This window comes from Euwallacea similis, chromosome 5 (assembly GCF_039881205.1).
Source record: "Euwallacea similis isolate ESF13 chromosome 5, ESF131.1, whole genome shotgun sequence".
Lineage (NCBI taxonomy): Eukaryota > Metazoa > Arthropoda > Insecta > Coleoptera > Curculionidae > Euwallacea > Euwallacea similis.
The window spans coordinates 2865994-2890212 of NC_089613.1; the positions used below are offsets into that span (position 1 = coordinate 2865994).

General features: G+C 34.3%; 1 protein-coding gene across 1 annotated transcript in view; it reads left to right on the forward strand.

The window, feature by feature from the left end:
* Positions 1 to 22854, forward strand: part of LOC136409180 (restin homolog) — a 51624-nt gene extending 28770 nt beyond the window's left edge. Inside the window, exons 6-12 of the mRNA XM_066390527.1 lie at positions 570 to 668; positions 2540 to 2656; positions 19574 to 19725; positions 20159 to 20366; positions 20420 to 20700; positions 20761 to 20925; positions 21489 to 22854. Of these exons, the coding sequence (XP_066246624.1) occupies positions 570 to 668; positions 2540 to 2656; positions 19574 to 19725; positions 20159 to 20366; positions 20420 to 20700; positions 20761 to 20925; positions 21489 to 22487 (2021 nt within the window). The 3' untranslated portion in view covers positions 22488 to 22854. The remainder of the gene's footprint in view (positions 1 to 569; positions 669 to 2539; positions 2657 to 19573; positions 19726 to 20158; positions 20367 to 20419; positions 20701 to 20760; positions 20926 to 21488) is intronic.
* Positions 22855 to 24219: the final 1365 nt, after the last annotated feature.

Below are 24219 nucleotides of genomic sequence, written 5' to 3' on the forward strand. Positions count from 1 at the left end.
TACTCACTTTGGAGGAGCGTTAATCAAATTTAAAAGAGCAAATGTGAAACACTTGACCTACAAAAATAACTGCCCTTAGCCGTTCAACTTTATCCAACAAATTTTGTATGTTGAGCACGTTCACTTATCAATTCAGTAATTACACGAGAAAAACTTTGGGATAAACATGAGATACGTGTTATCGAAATTTCGGATAGGACAAAAACAAGAACCATTTTAACTTTGTCTTGGCATTGCAGAAAGTTGCTTGCATGTGTTGATGGTTCTAATCGAACAAAAAACTTTTACATTAATAATGAAAAAAAAATTAAAAATCGTCTAGTGTCAATAAAATGTGAATAGACGGGAAAATGGGTCAGCAACCTTCGAAAGATAAATTTGCTAGAGCTGCTTCCGAAAGGATTGAGCGAAAGGAGAAGTATCACGGTTTTACTAAAAGAAGTGGTAAGTTGGGTGGTTCTCTTGGGCTGTTTTTGGATGACTTATAGCTTCAATCACATTTTTGAGACAAAAACAATTTCTCAGCAGTTATTTATGTACCTACTATTTCAGTGTTTGTTTTGTTGCAGGGTCTGCCAAAGCCTCTAAAAAAAAGGAGTCCATCCAGGTTACTAAAGTCTTAACTGCAAACCAGCTAACGTTGCAGAATCAAAGGAATTTAACAGAAAGTAAGTTGGCATTTTGTTTAAGAGGAATTTATCACATTTTTGATATCCGTGAGAAAGATAATTTTATTAATTTCAACTAGTATTCATCAAAAATTATCAAGAGAAAAATATAAAAAAAAACCATCACTTCAAATATGTATGTTAGACAAGCGGCTATAAAAATTGTTTTACTCCCTAAGCAATAAAAGCAACCATTTTTTAATACCTATAAAAATGTACAAAAATCAAATGAAGAAGGATTTAAATCGCTACCAGTCGAAAAAAAATAGTAATCTTTTACTTGGTGCAAATACAAATTTACTGCCTTAGATTACTTCACAGCCTCATCTTTGCCTCAGCTATCGCCGTAGCAGTAAATTTGTAATTTTTCTATCTTGTGAAAATAATAACTATCTATGCTAATCAGATTTCGTGGGGTAAGTGTTTTACCGACTTTACATTAATAAATTTGCCCTTTTAGCAATTTTTCTATTAAGACGAGGCATCTTCAACTTTAGTATCACTTAATGTGTGTAATCTTTTACACAATATTATTCCTTTTTTTTAACATCCATTTATCACTATTCCAATACATATTTCTATTTTATTACAGTCAAGCTTTTGCGCTACAGTATTTGTTTTCTTGTCATGATGGCGAAGGAAAAGTATTGTGTTTGGAGACTTGATAAAATTTGAAGTTCAATCACCTTCACACAGGTACAAATTAACCATGAAAGACTTAATTAGATTATGTGGGGTTTTCTTTTGCGTTAAGTTGTTATTTAAGGATTTTTAGCGATATGACTCACGGAACATATAGAATATGCAGTAAGTGGCTCAAAGGTGATGAGATTTGTTTGATCAAAAGTTAAAAATAAATGTCAAACAAAATGATAAATTTCGTGATATATTCACAAGTAGATAAATTATAAAAAATAAATAAATTAGTATGACTTTTTCGAAACTCATGATATGTTCACCGTCGAATCCTGCGAAAATTTCTTTTACTCACAGCAGTGAAAATTGAAGTATCAGTTTTATAAGAATGTAGGCAATCAAGCGAAAAATTTCTATAATGTGGTCTAAATTGCTGATGCATGACTGGTATCTTGAAAACTTTAAGAGATAGAAAGACGGTTGAGTAAGCAAAATTTTAAAGAATTCTATAAGAAACTCATATCCAGCTTAAAACTTACTTTAACTTTTACCGCTTCCCCGAAAAATGATGAAGCTTTGTAAAAATGGGGTAACTAATTTTTAAAATTCGAAGTTTCCTTAAGTTTTGCGGTGATTTTTATATACATTTTAATAAATTTATCGATATTTTAATACGTTTATCCACAGAAATTTAATTAATTTATAAAGTTACCAGAATTACGAAAAACCTGATTTAAAGAGAATTTCTGAAAATCTGAATTTCAAATTTATATCCCCAAGTTTAAGAACCAAAATTTTAATATAAAAATCTAGCACCTTGGTGTGGGCTGAAACATTTTAATAGCTAATTAAAAGTTTAGAATTCTGAATTGAAGCTCAGAATGACCTGAGCTTCAATCTAGACATTTAGCTCCGTAGTGTGATCTGAAAGACTTGAATTTCTATTCAAATATTTAGCATCTTGAGGGAAAATTCATTCCCTGAATTTCCAGTTAAAATTATAACCTTAAGCGGTCCTAAATACCTGAACTTGTATTTAGAAATGTAGCATGTCTGAAAGTCATGTACTTCTAATTGAAAATGTGTAACGTGAAAGGTTCTTAAATTTCTACCAAACAAATTTAACAAATTGAAATGGTTTAAATGATGCTAATTTTAAAATTTTGTTATTTTAAAACCTTGATATAAATTACGTTAAACTATTTCCTTATGGTCGTTTCTTGTTCTTCTCGCAGCTAAGAAAAATGGATGCGACATTTCTGGGCTTTCCCTTCCACCCACCAACCCCAAACCAAAGCAGCTACCATTGGTTTCTTCGAAAGATAAGAAACTGCCTTCAAAAATTACGAAAGGTAAGACATTTTTTTCAAAAATTGTCTGTATATAAATTTATTGTGCCGATAACAAGTTACACTTAAAAAATAAAAAAACTTTCTTTTTCTATAGTGAAATTAACTTCTGCCTAACAATGCGGGTTTACCCGTTAGCACAGTTTTCACACATGCATTTTTAGGCTGCCAAGTATAGAAACTTCATGGTGAAATACACAAGATGTTCTTGTATAATTGCAAAATGTACATGGCCGTTCTATTAATCGACTGAGTAATTAAAGTTTTCGAATGAAAAGTATCTTGTTAGAGAGTGAATTTTTACTGCAGCAATTTTGTCTTACTTTTAATAACTACTTGCTAAATGCGAGTTTTAACTAGGTATGCAAATATTAGACAATGTAATGTGGCAATATTTCACGTTTCCTGATTGTTTACGCTATATTGAATAAGATGCCAGTTAAGCGGATCTAACTGCAGCTGGTTGTAAGAATAAAGTGAGCGTAGAGAACTCACTTGTGGGTGTGTATGGTACCTACCACAGTAAGTATGTAGTGGCGCTTTTTCTTTATTTTTCTCCACTCGCAATCTGATTTGCATGGAAAAACAGTTATTTGTTATGGTAATGATATGAAGAGCGACCTCGTTAGGCTTGTTAAACTATCCAGATCAAAACTATGGACCTAACATCTAATTCTCTAGCATTGCAACGATTGAATCAAACACGCTTTGCACTTGCAAGCTGCAGCTAATCGACCTATTCAGGGGTAAATCTCGGTTGGTTCATCGAAATTCCGAGGTGCGAGACGCGTCAGATTACTAAGAACGATGATATCAAGTCGCAGAGTTGCCTTATAGGTACGACACGCACCTGAAAGCCTAACTGTAATCATTTTAGTATAATCGGCTTTTGTGCCTGACAGTTTTCTGCTTCGCCGGTTGCCAGATGTAAAAATGAGATAGTGTCCCATTGAGAGGTGTTTATTGGTGTCTTGCAGTCGTATTTACCACTTTGACAAGTCTTCTTGTAGAAAGTGTGAGGCATGGAAGTTAGCGGGACATAATCGTGTTAGCCACCTTTGGAGCAATCTAAGACCGGTCTTCTGGCCGATTTTAGAATCGCAACGAAGTAAATTTTCCAGGAGTCCCTTGTTAATAAACCTGATTCGAAATTTTACGTGGTGCACCATTTAAATGCACCAAGAACAGAATCAATTCGTCTCTCACGAAACAATACCCAGTATTCAACAACTTTTTATTCCCTTTATTAAGTAATTTTGTTTGTGTCGATGGAGCATTATGATATGCGTGAGTTGTATGCAATAACGTCAAAAAAATGTGGGAACGGAATTGTTTAGTGTTGATGATGGTACTCGAGATGACCTTAAAGAGCGTGAGGAGTACGACTACAATGCTAAGATAAGTTTCCGTAATTTATTCCAAATGGTAATTTTTTAAGAAAACCTATTCAGTGAGTCCAAGACAAGAATGTCCACCATGGGAACCTGGGAAACAATAGTATATACAGGGTATTTCAGTTTTTACCTGTATAACTTTAATAGCGTATTTAACGTTCAAAAATAATGACGGTTTGCTATATAGCAAGGCAGGTTTATATAAACCAACGTCCGACAAGGCTTCCTTTAGCAGATACAGGGGGTTCAAATATAGTTAAAAAAATGAAAAATACTAAATTTCTTCGAAAAGGGCTAAAGATTCTTTAATGAAATTTTGAAGATGTTGACGACTGCAAAGGACGCATATGTTTTATCAGAAAAATATATCTTTTAGCTTTTCCAGTGACGTGCCTACTTCCACGTTAGGGGATATTTTTTCAGAAAAAGTGGTTTTCCAAAAACCCCATTATAAATGAATTTATTCGTTCTATTTTAATATATTTGAATATTTTCCTAAAAGTGAAATTTCTTCTTTGATAATTTGAGAAAAGCTCTCATTCTTCCTACACACTGCATTCTTTCGTGTCGCTGAACACCGGGTGAAACTCTTGTGAATTTTTCTTTGATCTCAAAGAAAGACCTGTATTTTCGATCTATATAATTTATTGTTTTTCCTATACTTTTATTAAAACGTTATTATGTCAGGTACCTCATTCCAGTGATTTTTGTATCCCCCAAATTTCAAATAAAAATCTATCCATAATTCCTTACTCTTAAAGTCTCGAATTCTTCAAATCTAGGAATCTGATTGGAATAAAAATGACTTCAGCTCTGCTGAAACGAGTTCCTAAAAATATGAACTAACCTGAATACGAACTATCCATGCTGATGATAGTCGTGAAACAATCTATTTAAAAAATAAGTCGGATATCCTGCTCTAACCTGAACGAGCCTAAATCTGGAAATATCATTTTACAAGTGGTAGTTATAAAGCTGTCATATTGTCTAAAGGCACTGCAGAGAATTGCGTTTTATCGAGTTCAAAGCGTTTTTCTGCGTATTGTCAAAATATTCTTTTTTGACTGAATTATCCAGATATTTCCAGAAATCCTTATATTTTCTTCCTACGATTTTTGAATGCAAATTCTAAACTGGAACCGTGTTTTTTAATTACGATCATGCTGATGAGAAAAATCATTCTATTTTTATTGTTCGAAAAAATCCAGAGTTGAGTCAAAAAATTATAATTTGTTTTTTCAACTTTGGCCATTTTTTCACTTCGAATACCCTTAAGAGCGAGGCCAAAACGACGCACTTTGAAGACTTGATAAGGCCGAATTACATAAAATTTTTACAATTTTAACGTCACTGGTGGATAGAATTAAGAATTGAAAAATGTTTTAAACTTTCCTCTTTCGCATTTTTTCACCCCAATTTTCTCACACTACAACTTTTATTCTAGTACTGCATTTACGTCTGCGGCAGTTACCTCTCCTTCGTTACTCTTTCTTCGTGTCTTGCACGAGCTCGCTTCTTAAACTTCATTCAGTCGGTACTATCTGTAGCATATCGCCGGTACATAAATTCCTCCATTTCCGCATCGATTGACACAGAATACCATACCCCTATGATAAAATAAACCAACCTCCATATCCCGATGGGTCCTTTACATAAATTGCAGTCGTTCTTCAGTGCCAGTGTCGTAGACGTTAATAACAACAGTTCCCGGAGTAAAATGGGATTCAGAGGGAAGAATAAAAGACAGTTTAATAGTGAGATTGACTTTTTCACACATGATGACAGGATTCAGGCCAAGGCTTTTGTTTGGTCCACCTTTCGCACGCCCAAAAGAAGCAAAGGTAGGATTTTGGGTTTAAAAGTCGATGACTCTATATGCAATGTGTGTTAAGATCATTATGAAGAGTAACGGAAGTTTACTGATTAATTTAAAATGGTAATTCACATCCTTCCGTTAGTTCTTGCACATGCTTGATGGTTTTAACGCTACTTTATACGAATAATGCTTTTTATGGCAATACAAAAAGGAAGCGGCAGAGTGCTTTAAAACACTAGATAAACAACGATGAAATTAATGCATAAAGCTTTCTGTTCAATTAATTTATGAATAGTTTTTTTGGTTTGAGAAATAAATCGGAAATCTTTCGAATTTTTATTTGGAGTGCACTTTTTAATATAAAATACTGTATTATAAAAACAAACCTATAGAGACATTGAAAAAAAACGTAAAAATATGGATGGTATCTAATCTTCCTATAGTTTTTGGAATTTGAGGCCGAAGTCGAAAAGTTTTGAAATTCTGATTTGATATATTTTTTTAACAGCAAATTCCGGCCTATAGCCAGAATTTATGTAAAATTTTCAATAGAAAAACAAACAAATATCTCTTTCGCGCTTAAAAACAATTAGATATTTTATTTCACAAGTATCATTGGCGCCTTGTTATAATTCAATTAGTTTTAAAAGTTTTTTGAGACCTCAATTTATCCAGTAAATCAGCTTAAAACGTCTATGAAACATAGAAAGTGATACATGATAGTTTCGATGGGGTGCCTGCAATATGTTTAAGACTAATTATTTAAATCCAATTTAGAGGATAAGTGGTAGTTATTGTCAGACGGCTGCAAAGGAAGAATCACTTCATAAAAAGGAAATTTTACGGCCAAAGAGTGAAAGGAAGAAATCCATTCAGTGACCTCAGTTCCAATTCGTTAAAAAAAAAAACAAAATTTAATTACATGTGGATTTTTGTCACCTTTTATAGGAATAAAGTCCGCATTGCCAGGAAATTTGATTGAAGATGCAATAACAACTAGCCCTCACGTGCGTAGCATAATAAATTTCGTTCTCAAGACATCATGTCCTTAAATTAAAAGAAATGATGAAGATCTATAAAATAAAGCAGGTCGAGGCATGCAATAAATCCAATTGCGGCTAAGAAGCATGAATCGACGAAGATGATCAACCATGAAGAAATTGAAATAAACCCACCGTAGAATAAAAAAAGTCTGTAAAATTTAAGCTTATTGTCTATATTGAAATGCAATACAAGTTTTTATCACAGTGAAGAGAGATGCAAATCAAACCGCAACGAGCATTTGTCAAGATGATGAATGTTGAATATCAATGATTACTGAAAACGTTAATTTCATTAATTTTTAAATTCCCCATGATCTTTTCAGTTACCATATTTTTCGGACTATAAGACGCACCTTTTTACATAGAAAAATAGACTCAAATTTTGGGTGCGTCTTATGGTCCGAAGATAACATTAAAGTTTTTTTTTCAATAAATCGTCTCTAAATTTGAAGTGCATCTTATCGTTCCGTGCGTCTTATAGTCCGAAAAATACGGTATTTTAGAATGAGTGAGAAGTATAATGTATCGCTGGTATTCGTATAATTCTGCATAAAAACTATAATAACCTACTAATGAGGTACTTCTCTATGTATAACGTAAATCTTGTCTTGACAAGAACCTAATCATTATAGATCTATAACGATTCTGTATCTATTAAAATGTTTTAAGTACGCTAATTATTGTTTATGAATTAATTAGTTAGAGGCAAATGCCCCAGAAACCTTAATGGGAATATCAAAATGTACGGATTTTAGAGAAACCCGTATTGCCAGTGATATCTCTGGGTTTTAAAGATTAAGATCTGCAAGACACCAACTGTGGACTTAATAAGCCGCCAATGAGCTTGATTTAAGTGATTTAAGTTGAGAAATCTGGTTTAATTACACTTGAGACATAATTTCTTCAAAATAACTTTAATATAGCGGATCGTGATAATGTCAGAAATTAACGTGTCTCAAGGTTATATTTAATGCTGAAATTGAGCTTTAACGCTTGATTCAAACGATTTTAGTGCTGACTTTAAGCTCTCAGAAATAATTCAGTTTCAAAATTTTGCTGAAAGAGGGTTTCAACCAATTGGTCGCTTATTTTCAGAGATATTTCAGGACGATTGATTTAGTCAAAAATTGCCTCAAGGTTTCTGGAATTTAACGCTGGGGGATTTCATAACTTTCAGGGCAATTCCCTTTAATTTAAGGCATAATTCAAGATTATAATTCAAGACATAAATGTAGCCCTCTTATATTAGATGGTAAAATTATTAAGATTTTAATAAACCGGCCTTGAGGCAACTACCGTAAAGGTTAAAATCTGTCAGCGGTAAATATCGGTGTGGCACTTCTTTTGCCCAGCTTTTTCTACTAGAAGATTATATGGATTATAGAACATCCAGCTTCAAAGCGAAAAAAAAATGTACAACAATGGTGCGATTCTGTAACATCTGATGTCTTTACAGAAGTGCATCGCTGTAACTTTCATTGTTTTGCTCTTAACATCGGATGTATCTCTTGTAGAAAATAATGTTGTCGTCACTTAAACCTTCCTAGTAAGCAGATTGAGAGGTGCGCCTTTCATTCATGTAGTCTCCATGGAGAAACTCTTTTTTTAACATCTGTTTTAACATTGAACAAGGCCCATGATACAAGTTATTCTGACATGTGCAAAGACTCGAGTGTTCAAAGAGAAACGACAACACTATTTTTTCCACCATGTGTCTACCGATGGTTTATATACAATTCTTGGCCATATGTGTAAAAAGATACAATCTGCATTCAACAACTATGGGATTCTTTCAGATCGGATTAGCAAAAGTAATTACGACTAGCTGTCCGTTTTAAGAAGCGTCTTGAAAAGGAAAAGTTTTTGTGAAAGGATGATGGCACGGTCATTTTTACTTTCGTGAAACTAGTTGCATTATTGTTTTCAGCTATTTTATCGCTAATCCGAATTGCAAGCTTAATGTTTATATCAAATCCTGTTTACCTGCGAATTCTGCAAAACGTTATTGCAACAGCTAGAATGGACTTGAACGGTTCCCATGTTACACCATTTTTTGAACAATGGATCTTTTCAATAATGGGGTGCAGTGCTGTCGAAATCAATATACGAGGCTTGTTTGTTCTGGTAGCTAGAGCTAGAATTTAAATTAATGTTCGTCTAATAACAGCAGAACTATTAATTTTATAATAAAATATCTAAGTCAAAAGAGGTAAAAGCGTGAAGAACAGAGCGACGGGATTATCAGAACGCGAAGAGAGTTAATACTTTAAGCAAATTAGCCGCAGGCCACATATTCGCTTTGTTAGCAGCATTATTAAGTATTAATTAGGCTATTGTTAGAAGCGCTCTTTTTACTTTTACTATCAGACTTTTCATTGTGCAAGGAGTTAGTTCCATAACAAATTCACAGGTAAAAATACAAATGTTAACATTTTAATCATGATTAATTAATATTTTTTGGTCCTATCCCCTTTCCGTTTAGGTACTTTGCGGCAAGTGCGGAGATAATCACCGCGCTGGGGCCATTTTCCGGAACAAGTGCGTAACTAAATCACCTTGATAATTCAATAGTGTTCATTAATGAAGTATTTTTCAATTTTGGACACTATCTTCATATTATTACGTCATAGCAAAGGACTTTCAACAAATTTCTTTCTACCTTATAATCATCATTTGCCTAATTTCTGCTTCATGCCAAGCGTTTTGCATAACATTTTCAATAATTTACAGCCAGCGCTTCATTAACGTTCTTAAGTTTAATAAGCTGTGTGTGCACAAAATTGTCAGTTCATGCTTATTTGCCATCTTTCATACTATCCATATCCTTTGTTTTCACTTCCAAATGATTCGCTTCCGCTGTGTTTTAACGAAGCGATTTCCATTATAATGTAAATAAATATTTCCTTTGTTTTCATCTCTATCTAAACTTCGTTGTATCATATATTGCTTCCATTCTTCCTTTTGCATTATCTTTCATTTCACTGTGTTTAATTTCTATTTGGTCCGGAGGACTTTTCATCTCGAAAAACTTGCAAGGTTCATTAAGTAAAACTCTATTTCACTTTGCATGAATTTGATTGTCCATAGTTAGGATTTCAGATATTTTTACATCAACTTTAACGAATGATTTTCAATAATGTCATAAAATGAGAAGTCACATGACAAGTCCTTACATTCTAGAAAAAGATCCCTAATTCATTATAACAAAACCGATTCTCAACTGATAATTTAATGATAATTCTGAAAAATGCAGTTTTCGTAAGTTTCTTGACAATGGTGAATGTAAACTTTGTTAAAATTACGATAAAGTTCGCCTCACTCCTTACATGCTCTTGTTATTACAACATTGAAACACAGACATGGGAAATTACATATTGCGTATTCTATTCCTATTATCTTCAATTTCAGATAAACGTTCTGATTTACATAAACCATACATATAGCATTAAGCTGCAACACGTTCATATTACCCTGTATGTTAAGCTAAAATTACAGCAATTACAAAGGTGATAATTTCACCGCTATAACGGTGTTTATAGGTAATTTATTATAATGTCTTGTGAGTGTAACGTAATGTGATAACGTCTTGTTGCCATACAATAATTTCTTGGCCTTAGTTCACTTTTAAATTTTCTCAAATTTTATTATATCGGGCTTCCTCTGGGCATGACCATAGGTACCACATCTCGCTTATGCACAAAAGAGTACAGTTATAGAAACAAATAGTACTTAAAACGTATTGTGACAAAGTTGCGATTTCTTGCAAACGTGATGAGAGAAGAGTAATAAACCAGTAAATAATACCATAATCGAAACGTTTTGCCTGCGGCCATTGCCAAATTGATTTACGGTCGATTGTTAAATAACAGTTTGACATTAAAAATGAAAAGGTTCCTTTAAATATCGGTCGTTACACTTTAGCGATGATACCTGGGTTAATTGAGAACCATTTTACGATGGAAACGTGCAGTAAATTAATGGAGTTTTTGGTAAAAACATTAAATTATCAGGCATTATTATCCGACCAAAATATGATGGTTCTTCTTTCAAAATGGTTCTCAGCATGATTCTGTAAAGATCTCCGAATTCAAAAGGCAAATGAGGTGAATTCAACCGCTGCAAAAGTTGTTTGATTTAAATTAGATACTTCGTGTCCACCGCCACGAAGTCCATTACAACTTTCTCCTCAAATAATTGTTACTAATATTATTATACTATCTATACAGCAATTTGATTGATATTATTGCCGTAATCCCATAAAAGGCAAACCGGTTACCTTTAATTATTGGTCAACTGTAGTATAATTATTGATCTCGTTTTTAATACCGTCAGAGTTCACTTCAGTTCAGTCACCAAATCCTTGTTACTTAATTTTAATGCTGGAAGAGAATGTGCATTGTACCACTTCCTTGCTCTAATAGCCAAGATTGATAATGTCTGGAGTGCCTATCTCTGATGTTTTGTCTAAAACATATTAACACACCACTCATGTAAGATGAAATGAGCTTCTTTCCCAACAATGTATCTCTACAGACATAAAGGAATGGGTACCGCAAGGTTCGCACCAAACCAGTTAACTACGTAAGTTACTGCGAATTGTGACAGGTTGTTGGTACCAACGAGGCAAGTTCATGTCCATATATTAAATTACGTCGGAACGACTTTCATTCATGAAGAAGTGGAGAATGTGCAGCTTTTCCTTTACACGCGAATCAGTAAATGGGATGTGGTTACGTGATTATCCGCCTACAGCGTAGGCGCAAAACTCAGTTGATCGTTTAATTGCTTTTGCAATTTTTGAAGAGGCAGTAGAACCTCAATTATACCGCATGTTGTTCATCATTCTAAATGAATCTAGATGAGTCTTTAGAAGATCTCACAGTTTACCCTAAATTCCAGGTGGTTCAAATTTCTCCTCTCAAATCCCCTGATTTATTTGCTTGCCCATTATCAAGTAAAATCAAACACAATATGAATAATTTCCTTCTCGATTTCCATATTACAACTTCAGCAATTATTCACTTTGCAGCAATTCCCTATTGACCCACTATACTTCGATATTAATAAACGTACATATGTGAGACTATGTATGTTTTTCTCAATCCACACCGTTATTTTTAGGCCATTATGGCAACACTAAGTCGTTATTTCCCATTTGATTGTTCTTTTCAATAAATCGAAACGGTTGCGGGAATACCGAAACGTTCAGTCATTATCTATTCCTCTAGCTCACTGTTCAAAGTAATCTAAACGAATGCAGGCCCACATTAGCGGTATGAGAACCGGAAAGGAAGTAACGACTAAAAAAGAAGCGATTATTAATTAGAAATAGGCGACCATACACACGAGGATTTCTTTGATGATATTTGAATAATGTAGTGCACAGGACTAAACCTGAGCCATATTCCCAGAAAATCATTTGCGTATTATGTCGGTTTCTCAACTGACAAATTTCCAAAATTGAAAATCTCTTAAAATATACTCTTAGACAAAATTATCACACCACTAAAAATATACAATTTTAACGTTAAATAACTCCTAAAACTGTTCGCTGATTTTAACATTTTTTTTCCAATTTTAGATCCATTCATTATAAATATCATCATGTCTTTATATTTTTAACGAAATTCTATTACAATTGTCTACTGAGTGAACCAAACATATATATATTTTTTTTGTAGGATTATTGTAGCATCTAAAAAATTTCGCATTTTTAATCAGATTCGAGCCATGTTTTTTCTAATATTTTTTTCTTTGATTTACTTTAGTATATCTAATAATAAAGAAGTTGTGGTCTCCTAGGCAAAGTTAATGTCGGTTTCTCTTCTTTAACTCGGATTATTTTCTTAAATTTATTACAGGTAAAGTTTGGATCTCGTTTGACATTTAATGCAAATGTGGTCATGGGATCTCTTGTTTGAATGATAGTTACCAATTAACAAAAAAAATTAAAGTACAAAAAACCCGAGAAAACTGAAAGCAATAGACAAACCTTGCAACTACATATGTATATATAATAGCTTAGATCACTTTCAGTAGGAAACATTGTTAAAACTCAGGAAAAAAAATTCGTCTCGTTACATCCCTTGTCAAAATTCACTAATGACACTTGCAATAAATTTAAAAGAAAAACTTAATTTGAACAGAAAAAAATTTAGTCCAGTACTCTCACCTCTTTATTATCAGAGATATCGAAGTGAACCAAAAACAAGTATGCGATGATATCGGACTTTGCTGAAAATGTCAGTACGTGGTGCGGTTCTTAAAAAGTGAGCGTATAATTAATTTCAAAAATAATTAATTAGAAATTATTTAACATCAAAATTGTGGCATATTTTCAGTGGTGGGTTAATTTTGTACAGGAATTTATCTATTATTTCCTGAGCCATGCATTTCAGACTTCCCTGTGTACTAAAGCAAAGTCTTAAGCATAAGCGATTTTGAGAAGCTTCAAGAGATTCCGGCTTCCACAAATTTCTTTCGATTTATGAGAAATTCTTACCTTTTCTCTCTCTTTTCTTGACAGTGGTGAATGTAATTAAAGTTCAATTTAAATTTTTTTGTCGTTCGTGACGTCATCTATCGAGTACTGCTATTTCTGCTGTTAGGTTATTTACCAATTTTAAAATATGCTTTTATTAAATTTTAGGAATTATATCTTAGAAAATCAAAATAAATATCTTTAGGGTTTTTTTGGCAGTTCTGAATACTTAGTCCAAAATGATGTGATTCCTGAAGTGTGCATTCCAAGTTTTTATGAAGTGTTATGGTCTTTTTCAACCCTGGAATCCTTCTGCTATCAGAATTTGTAGAATATACGGGGTGTTCCACATAAGAATTCACGGCATGGAGATCTTGGAAACGAACTGAGATACAAAGTTGATTTAATTTTTTAAAAAAGCATATTTTAAGGAGGAATAAAATGTTTTACAATTTTTAAAATCTCAACTCTATCGGAAGGTATTCGAAACATAAAGAAATTTGGGTAAAATGCTTATACATCAATATTTCATTGTTATTACATCTGGCACACTTCGGCGTAAAAGGTGATAACCCCGTAATAATTAATCGAATGTCCAGCATTGAATTAATACTTTCACGAATAGTACAGTTAAAGTGCGTATATTTTGCCGGGCCGTACAGGCGAACCCCATCACGACGATTTGAAGCAGCAGGCCGAACATGTTGATTATGGCCCGTTACAAGTTTTGTTGTTACGAGCCTGTTTATAACTGTATTGTTAATATTTAAACTATTTGGCATTGTGCCTGACCGAAATTCTTAAAAATGTTCTATATGTTTGAAGCAGGTTGTTTATTTTTTCAATTTAAATTTAAATGCAAAATTCTTAAGACACTTGGTTTACGTTGTTAATGTTTTAACGAATGAACATTTTTAACGAGAAATCGATTTACAAAGGGAGAATACAATTTGAATTAAATTTTTACTTGAATTTTTAATCGAAATTTTTATTTGAATAAAAATTTTAAGAATTTAGAACACGTCACAATGCCGACTAATGAAATTATGAGAACATAATTATAAACATGCTTGTAACCTGTAATTGTCTGTGTGTAATTATCTGAAAAACAAAAAACTCAAAATCATTTTTAAAACGGCATAGAATTATGTCTTAAATTCTCTTCATTTTTTAAAACTTTTTTAATCATTTAACCGTTTTTTCTATCTTTGATATAGTTCTTAAGATACCCCCATGCAGGCTCAACTTGAGTTACACTGGACAGCGATTAGCTTATCAGCTTTTTTCTTATGTTGTAGAGCTATCTTCCACTAGCTCAAAGTTCCAAGAGAAATGGAAGATTAGATCACAATTCTTGACAATGGCGAATGTATATTCCTTTCAATTATGTAACGGTTAAACCTAACTGGTGAATCTTGGCGCCATCTATTAACTTTTTGGTAAGTTGTCCAGGAGCGAAAGCAAAAATCACACCATGCGCTGGCACCATCTTTCGGAACGCGTGTCTAACCGCTTTACGCCAAAAATGCTCCTTTAAATTGCTTTTACGTTTCATGACAGTGCTTTTAGTTAACCCCAATAATTATTTATTGTAAATTAAAAAAGGGCACATTCCTAAGATTGCTAAGTTAGTTTGTCTCCGGGTAGGAGATTTTGCCAGGGTAACTTAGCTTCTAATTTTTGAACCACATCAGGATTTTTTTTTGGAATTTCAATATCCCTGTTACAATTTTGAACATTGCAAGAGATTATTGCGAATTAATAACATATCTTAGGGGATTCCCGTGAGTATTCAGGCTTATTAAACACTATTTTAGCATTTTTCGAGCGCTATCAACATGTTGAATTTGCATCTGTTTGTAAAAAATTCCCAGCTTCTTGGAACATCAGAGCAGATTTTCGACATTACTGAAGCTTCTCAACAATGCCGATGTTGAACTTCGGCCAAACCTTTGGTGCGGAAATTTCAGCTGCTACGCGCCTTCATCTATGGTTTGCCTTAGCAAGATTTCCATTCAATGAAGAAACGCTTTTCGCGCCGATGGTCTTGGCGTTTGTTTTCAAACCCAAACCGCGCTGCCAGGCCTATATTATTGTAGTACATCCCGTAGAGTTAGTTCAAAGCAAATTCGCGTCGTGAGTGTGTAATGCGAAAAAATAGAACGGTAATGTGTGATATGCATACCTCATACCCCTAAAAAAACGCGCTTCAATCGAAACATTGATTGATGGTGGAGATTCCGGAAAATGGGAAATTATTGATTAGTTGGCTTAAAATGCGGATTTACCTTGAGGAGTTGCTTTTCGGCTAGAGGTGAATAGAGATAGGTGAATGGGAAAGTTTGGCACTCGTGCCAGAAGTGCTGATCGTAGGTTCGAGCATTGTCTACGTATTAATGTTAACACGTAATAACCATAAAATCCAAACCAAACTCAAGGAAGTGTTTAGTCTTTCAGAGAATTTTAATCAATATGGAATCAATAGACCTTAGAAAACTGTACTTATTTTGTAACATTAATCCGTAACTGATGTTCTTCTTCGTCGGTGATTTTGGTGTTTGGCCAAAAAGGAAACATGGAATTTACTTTGTGTTGTCAACATTGTTTCCGCATTATCTGAACAATTCGTTTATGTTCATGAATAACTTCGACAGTTAGTGCTGATTTAACAGATTCTTTACATTAATGCCAAAATGTTTCAGTTACGCACTCGATTTAAAGTGTTGATTTAAGATGTTTCCCAACAGTCTTTGAGTCAATGCGTTGTCCTTTCAGGTACTCAAACTGAGCCCTACAATTGCCTTTTAATCGAAATTCACCATTACAAAAACTATTAAAAAAATCTGTGTTGCATCAGCACATTCCGGCAATTTATCTCAACTATTTCTTCCATTGCAAACGAACCGACACATTACTGAAATATTTAATCAACCTTCCTAACAAAAAACGACGTGAAAATGCAAAATGGATTCTAAACTAGCGGCAATCTTCCCATGGGACAAAAGTCTGCGTGAAATTGCGAATTTTCCGATCTCATCTATGCCAAATTCACAATCCTACGTGAAATGATCTAAATCTCGAATGTCTTCCAGCACAATGGAAGTGTGAAAGAACCAACAAACAAACAAAAGATATGATGATTTAATCCTCCTTATAAACCGGAATTGCGGTAACAGTCCATTATTGCAAGGAACACTTTCCTATTGCGGAATGGAGTATAAATAATTGGATGAAAGGAAACGTTTTAGGAAAAAAGAAACGATGCGTATGTGAAGATTGCAAATGTGTTGGGTAATTTGAATAAAAAAAATTATGTCCATTTTTCAATCTTGAAAGTAAGTTTGCAATGATTCAAATTTAAATGTCGGTTGCGATCCACTTGCATATCACAATAGTTATGCATGCGGCGTGGAAAATCATAAATCTGAATGTTTTGGCTCTGATTTAATTAGGCTAATTAAGAATGGTTTAAAAAGTAACCTCAACATCCGGATACTAATGCTAATTTAAAAATGCAGCGAAATTAATTCGGTAGTTTTTTGTTTAATTGTTGATAAGTGCTGTGCGTCGGTTAATTGGCTAATTGTGGAAATAATTACTGTGAGTGTTAAAAAATAGCATAATAACTGGGCGGATAAAGGAATACATTATTAAATAGGTGTTAGTGGAAAAATTCGACTCGGGCATAATTATTAGAAATAATTAGGTACTAGGTACACAGGGCTAAAGCGACCTACAAATTGGTTTTGGTTAGTTCGCGATAACTAGCTCTTGATCATTCAAGAATGCTGTGGACATTGCAAGCAAAGAAATCCTCATAAAATCCGTACAATAAGTCATGAAATGCAGGCTAAGAATTGGGACAACTTTGCCCAACCCAGAATTAATTTCAGTTCTTATTCTCGGATTCCAACCGTTGCTTCCTCATTTTCATATTCTCAAATTTATTCTCTCAAAGCCCCGTCTATAGGGTGTCCCAAAAGTGATGGGACAAAGAGCAACGGCAGATTCCTCCCATCAAAATATTAAGATCCAGCGCAATTGTCATATTCCGAAAGTTAATACTAGCAAAGATACAGGGTGTTAAAGTTTAAATTTTATTTCTTACCAGTATTTTGATCTATGAGACTGAAATTTGGTATGCGATGGTTTTCGGACGTGGCACACAAGACAGTGCCGTAGGTTTTATTGTAGCTAATAGCTAATTGAAACCGCCTTGGCTAGTTAAAAGGGCTCCAATTTTTTTCTATGCAGCTCCGGTAGCCCTATTAATAAAACATATTATTTTGTTTAACATGCTAGATAAAAAAGGTAAACCTGTTAGAAGCCCCAAAACTTGACCGTTTTCGAGTAATTTCTTAGTTTAATGCCTCATGGATGTTCCTACAGGAATGTATCCTTGAATAGAGCCGAGAGCTAGCGAAGTAATTCCCTATAATACAAAACTGATCTTTAAATTATCTAGATATACTGGCTTATTTGTATTGTACGAACTATTAAGTTGGTTTTGGGCAATTTTTTTCTAAATTCTAATTTGCAGAAAGCCATAGCGCATGTACCGTTATTACATTATGAACGTATCAATGTTATTAAAACGACAAATATCCAAAAAAAGGTAAAGTTTTAAGACCACTAACTGGTATACGTTTTTTTATCTAAAGTATTAAATAGAATAATATTCTTTACTAATAGGGCTACTCGAGCTGCGTAGAAAAAAATTAGAGCCCTTTTATTGTAACTAGCCAAGACAGTTTCAAGTAGCGTCCCCTATTAAGTACAGTAAAACCGACAGCACTAGTTTGTTTCCCACGTCCGGAAACCCCCATATGCTAAATTTCAATAGCACGGGCCAAAAGACTGTGAAGATATGATATAAAATCAAAAAATAAAATTTAAACCTCAACACCCTGTGTCTCTGTTAATGTTAACTTTCGGAATACGACAATTGCACCGGATCATAATATTTTGATGGCGGGAACCTGCCGGCGCTCAGTGTCCCATTACTTTTGGGACATCCTGTATACCAAACTAAGGTGTCTGTAATTTCAAGGTCAAATTAAAAACAGTTAACGCCTAATTACTCAAGACTGAAATAATGTGACAAAGCCAGACCAAGACCATTCATTACCTATGGCGTTGAGTAATCTTATGAGGGGATGTTGGGTTAACTGGTATGTAATTAAATCGCCGAAAACAATAGTTAAAATGTTGGGAACCGTTGAAAATATTCGCCGTGTTGAAAGTGAAGTGTTGAGAAGTGGGTACCGCATGTCTTCAGTTCTCTCTTAGCCGACCGTAGATGTTATGTATGTTGATTTAGAGGGTGAGTATATTACATAGCAAGAAATTCCCCATGAGACCCAACGATCATGAACGAAAATTTATTGCTCCTCTTGACCCGAAAAGCTAACTACTAATTAAAAGAGTTTGTTTAGCAGGCCACTGATGGCGATTCGGAAGTGACGTTATTAATGTGCATTTAAATTAACACTCAACGGAGCTTTTAAGGCAACAAAACGGTTGAAAAATGGGATTCAACTTAAGACTGTGCGTCATATTAATAGCGTTACTAGAGCTTTGCGTAATCGCGCAAATCCGACGTTTCGATATGTATTTTTGGAATACAAACTAGAGCCAAGTTCACAGGTTCTCGTTTTTGGAGCTTATTTCGGGACGAAAGATACCGAGTAATAGCTTGAATTAATTTTCTGTTTATTCACAATTTTTCAGCCAAATATAACTGCGGTGAACTGATGTTTTATTAAGGCCCAACGAAAATTTTTGGTTTTGGCCAATTGAGTCACGAAGGCGTTGTTTAGGCGAAAAGAAAATCGTAAACTTAATATCGGATCAACGATGATTTTGCTTCGTTTACGTTTGGTATTCTTAAAATAGTTCCTCAAAGGAAAAGCAAAGTTGATTTGAACATGTTTCGCCCGCAATGTTGCAATTGCGTGCCCCATCAAACTTTTAAATTTCCCATCAATATTTCGATAAATCAACTGAACAGGCCTTCCGTCATTTGGGCAGAAGCGAAATTAAATTTAGCAGATACGAATAATGTCGATTGTGGTACTTCCCTTTTTTATACCCTTCGCGGTTGAAATCCGAAGACCATTGCCTCCGGTACTACAAATTAAAATATGTGAATTGTTACAGAGGCCATAACGACTCTTTTTGTTCCAGAATCAAACAAGCCCACATTTAAGGGGGGTCGCACACCACCCTCAGTTCGGCCCCCCGCCCCTTTGTCCACCCGGGCCCCTGCCAAGAAGTCGGTCCCATCCCCTCGCACCGCAGAAGCTCTGGCTGTGTTAGTACAACATCTAGTTTTTAATGTAAGTACGTCGAATACAGCTTTCGACAGGCTAACCTGAACTAACCTTTGCCAAAATGAAATCCCAAAAAAGCTCGATTTCCTAGAGAGGCCATTCAAGTGGTCTCCGGAATTCCATCATGGGACTTGCTTCTTATGGGTCTTCCTCAAACCGAATATTAATACATTTTAGCCTGAAGGCATTATTTGGAATTCGCCCAAATTGAACTTTGTTTACTTTTTCTTATCAGCATTAATATATTTTTACTACCTCAAAATAGATTTAGTATAAGCTAAAATAAGCTAGTAATGACAATACGGTTGTGCCGTGACTCCTAGTAATTTCAAATGGGTTACATCCCACCCATATTTTCCCCATTTTCCACAAAATGAGCAGAGTTAATTTTTTTAAAAAAGGAGGAAAAGTTAAACAAACCAATAAATTTTTCATTCAGGTCGGGGCATACCAGGTACCTCAACTGAAGAAACAGGTAGACAAGTATCGTCTCGAAGCCGAGGAAGTCCGATTGGTTTGCATAGAACTTGAAACCGCATTAAGCGACATCAAACTTAAAAATGTTGCTTCAATCGAGGAGGAACGGAGTAGATATCGGAAAGACCTTGCTGACCTAAATGAAAAACATAGAAATCAAGTTTTACAAGGTAAATTTTTTAGTCTAATTTCAATAATGATTTAAAACGTTTTTGTTCAACAGTAAACAGCCAACATGCAGAGACTCAGGAACAGCTTAGACAGGAAAACGACCTGCATGAACATCAATTGAGGGAAAAGCACGACGAGCAACTTACGAAGCTGCGCAAAGAATTGGAGAAGATTCAGAGGTCCTATGAAGAAGCTCTCGACATTTTGAGGGAAGAAAACGATTGCATTAGGGAGCAAATTGATGAAAATCGCTTGGCACTCGAAAAAAGTAATTTGGAAAACCAAAAGCTTCGAGACGATTGCGAGTCTAAAGAAATACAATGGAGGCAAGAGGTGGGTTCGAAATTGTGTTTTTAATAGTGAGAGCGTGAGTTAACAGAAGAAAAATTACAGGTGGATGTTTTGAAGCAACAGAAAGAGAAACTGAAACAACAAATAGTGAAACTTGAAAACGAATTTCAAGAGAAGTTGAAGATCTCGGAGGAGGAGAACAAGAGGCTGAGGGAACAAAATGATAGACTATTAAGTTATGGCGATCACAAAGACGTGGCAAAACAGGTATGCTTAATAGTTTCGTGCACTGAGTCAAAGATGCAAGTTTAAATGTCTGCTTTTGGCATTCGAAATTCTAGATAACGCAATATACCGGGCGACCCAAATTGAATATACAGGGTGGCGCAGGTTTTCGGAGGCCGTTTCCAAGTGAAGTTTTATGGTGTGGTTATTTTACCGTTAAGTTTATTAATTTTTAATACACAGAATGTTTTTTTAACAATATTCCACTTGAGATGCTTTCTTCCATAGAGCATAAGGGCAAATGACAACAGTTTGAAGATTTTAGTGTTGCCAATTATTTTTTGTATTTGACTACTTTTTCTATTTTTTCCATTCATGATCTTCATTTGCGTTTTAATTCGGAGAAATTAACAACTCTTGAAGGTTTTATTTTGAAAAAAAAACACAAAACAACATGTGGAACTGTGTCCTTCTCGTATTAGATACTTTTAGAGTATCTTCAGAATGTTTCCTATATTTCAGTTTTTTTCTGCCAATGTCTGCATTAATTATTTAAAAAATTTAACTATCAACCAATATTTCTCATCACATCTATTTATTTCCAGGAAGTCCAATCCCTAAGGGTGGTCTTGGAGTTGAAGCAAAACGAAATTGCAGACCTAAGAAAATTTCTTGAAGAAACCAAACAAAAACAACAAATTTTCGAAGGTGTAGAGGAAAAAGCTGCCGCTCTTCACGCTCGTTGTGAAGACATACAACATCAACTCCAAAGGAAAACTGAATATGAGCAAACTTTGATCCAAGAGAATCAGAAGCTGCAGGAATCGCTTAAGGAGAACATGAACCATTCGAGGAGATTAAGTCAACACAATGAAGAGTTGCAGTGGAAGTTGAGGCACAATAAGGAGATATTTACAAAAGTTATTAAACAGGCTGAAGAGACTGTGTTTAACCGATCAGGTGTTTGTAGCTCCAGTTTCAATGAAAATCATTTTACGTCACAGTCGATTTCGTTCAGGGATACTGAAAAAAAGGTGCAAAATTCTTCAGTATTTGAGGATGATATATCTCCCCCGTCAACTCCGAAAGTGAAAGGGGTGGTTGAAAAATCTGACTCTGTGAGTTACGTGCTAGATCTAGATGAAAGTCCCGATCTGGTAGCTTCGAGAATATTGAGGCGAAGCTTCAGGAATAGTAGTCTACCAAAAAATACCCCAAACAAGTCTCCCTCAACAAAACAACCGAAAATGAAAAATCTCCTAAGCACCAGCGTTTCTTCCATTGCTCTGCTACCTAACAACAAAGAATTCGAAAGTCCTATCTCGGCTTCGAGTAGAAACGAAGACTACGAAGACGACGTGTTCTTGTGGGAGAATCAGAAGATGTCAACTTACCAAAGCGAGAATCCAAGCATAAAATTAGAAGAAACTTTAGACCTGGACGAGGAAATAAACGAAGAAGACTTGCAACTTCCAGCACTGCCCAATGAAATGGATAAGAGGAATGGGATTCTGGCCTTACCAAGCCCCAGTAGATTAGCTGCGGATTCAGCTGGAAGCGAGAGCAATTCCGAAGACGAGAGCACCAGCTCTTCCCAATTGTGAAGTGATAAGTACTTCTCAAAATTATTGTGATAGGAAACGATACTTCACGTAAGTGCGCGTTTTTCTTTAGTGACTTTGTTTAGTATGGTGAAATTATGAGCGTTTTGATTAAGTGGGAGGTGTGCGCGTTAATTTATGATTGCAAAAATGGAAATTTACGAAACTAAATCTTTTTAAATAGCTTTTGAACACGTGCAGAGAGAGCTGATATTAGCAGTAGTAGTATATACGTCCATGTATTTATAATGATCGTTTGGATTTACACATCACTCAGCGGTATTACTGTTAATTTTTTATAATGTATTTACCATAATTTATGCCCAACTATAAAATTTTAACTCTTAACAATAAATGTTATTTAGTTTAATTCGTTTTGTTGTATTTATTTTATACTAAATTTGTGTTAAGTTTAGTCATATTCTTTAGTCGGTTGCTTGCTCTTAAGAATATTCGTTCACTTTAAGATTGTATGGTCGACCGTTGACAAACAAAGTAGATGGTTTTGAAACCCTCTAGCCCTGTTCTACTGCGTTTTTTCAACAATCGTAATCTTTATTAATTAACGCAATGGTCCGAAAAATATTGATTGTAAGAATTAGTTTTATTTGATGAAACATTGATTAGCATTCATGCGTTAGTACATGTATTTCATACTTGTTTATACACACACATGTTTTGCATGCTGTAAAGTAACTTTAACGCACGCTAGTAAGAAAAATATTGTAGGCAAGATCTGGACGCGATTAATGCCGTTCAAACCGGTGCGTGGTAAAATTGAAATTAAAGGTTTTTTATATTTAAAAACATTATATTACCGAATAATATTTTTATAATATTTGGCAATAATAATTAAGAATTTTTTTATTTAAATATTGTATAAATATTTTTATAGAATCATTTATAAATATTAAAAAATGTGCTTCTAGGGGGCGTAGGTTCGCGAAAATGTCCCAGTTGTAAAAATTTCTTTCAAGATTTCAAATCATAGTTCAGAACTCTCTAAATAGTAAATATTGTCTGTTGTTTAAATAGTTTGAGAAATATCTGGAAAACATATATTTTTGAAACGTGTGTGTGTTTTCTTAGTTCCATATTTTCTCTTATATCTGTAACTAGGGGGTGTCTACCTTGAAAACTAAGCCCATAAGACGCACGAATATTTCCATATCGTTTAACTATGGTTATAATGTAAATGAGTATTCAGTCTTATGAGTTTAATAGAATTCTTCCCGTAACACAGAAAATGCCAAAGTACATTAAATATTGTTTGTCTGGATCCAAAAGTATAGAAACGAGACTAAAAATTAAAGGCCTATATCATAGTATACCATTTCCATAATATAATTATCATATCTTTGAGCATTCATCAAGTTTTTCCAGTTCTAGCACCTTCACCATTTGTCATGGGAAGTACCGCTACATATAATTTTGCTACCCCATTACAGATACTCTTTTTTTTGCAAATAACTTGGTTCTGATTTAATTTAAAGTAACGTATATTTATCCTTAAATGTTTCAAAAGTTCTTTACGTCGCTCTTCCAAAAAACTCTGAGCAGTTCCTGGTTAATATGCAGACACATCAATCCTCACAGATAATTTTTAAGAATATTCACAGTTGTTACGAAGATCTTTGTGTATATTCGCAAAAATCATCCAAGAAACGACGATTTCGGTTAAGTTATTACTATATAAGAACAATTATCATTCAGATTTGATATACTTAACTAAAAC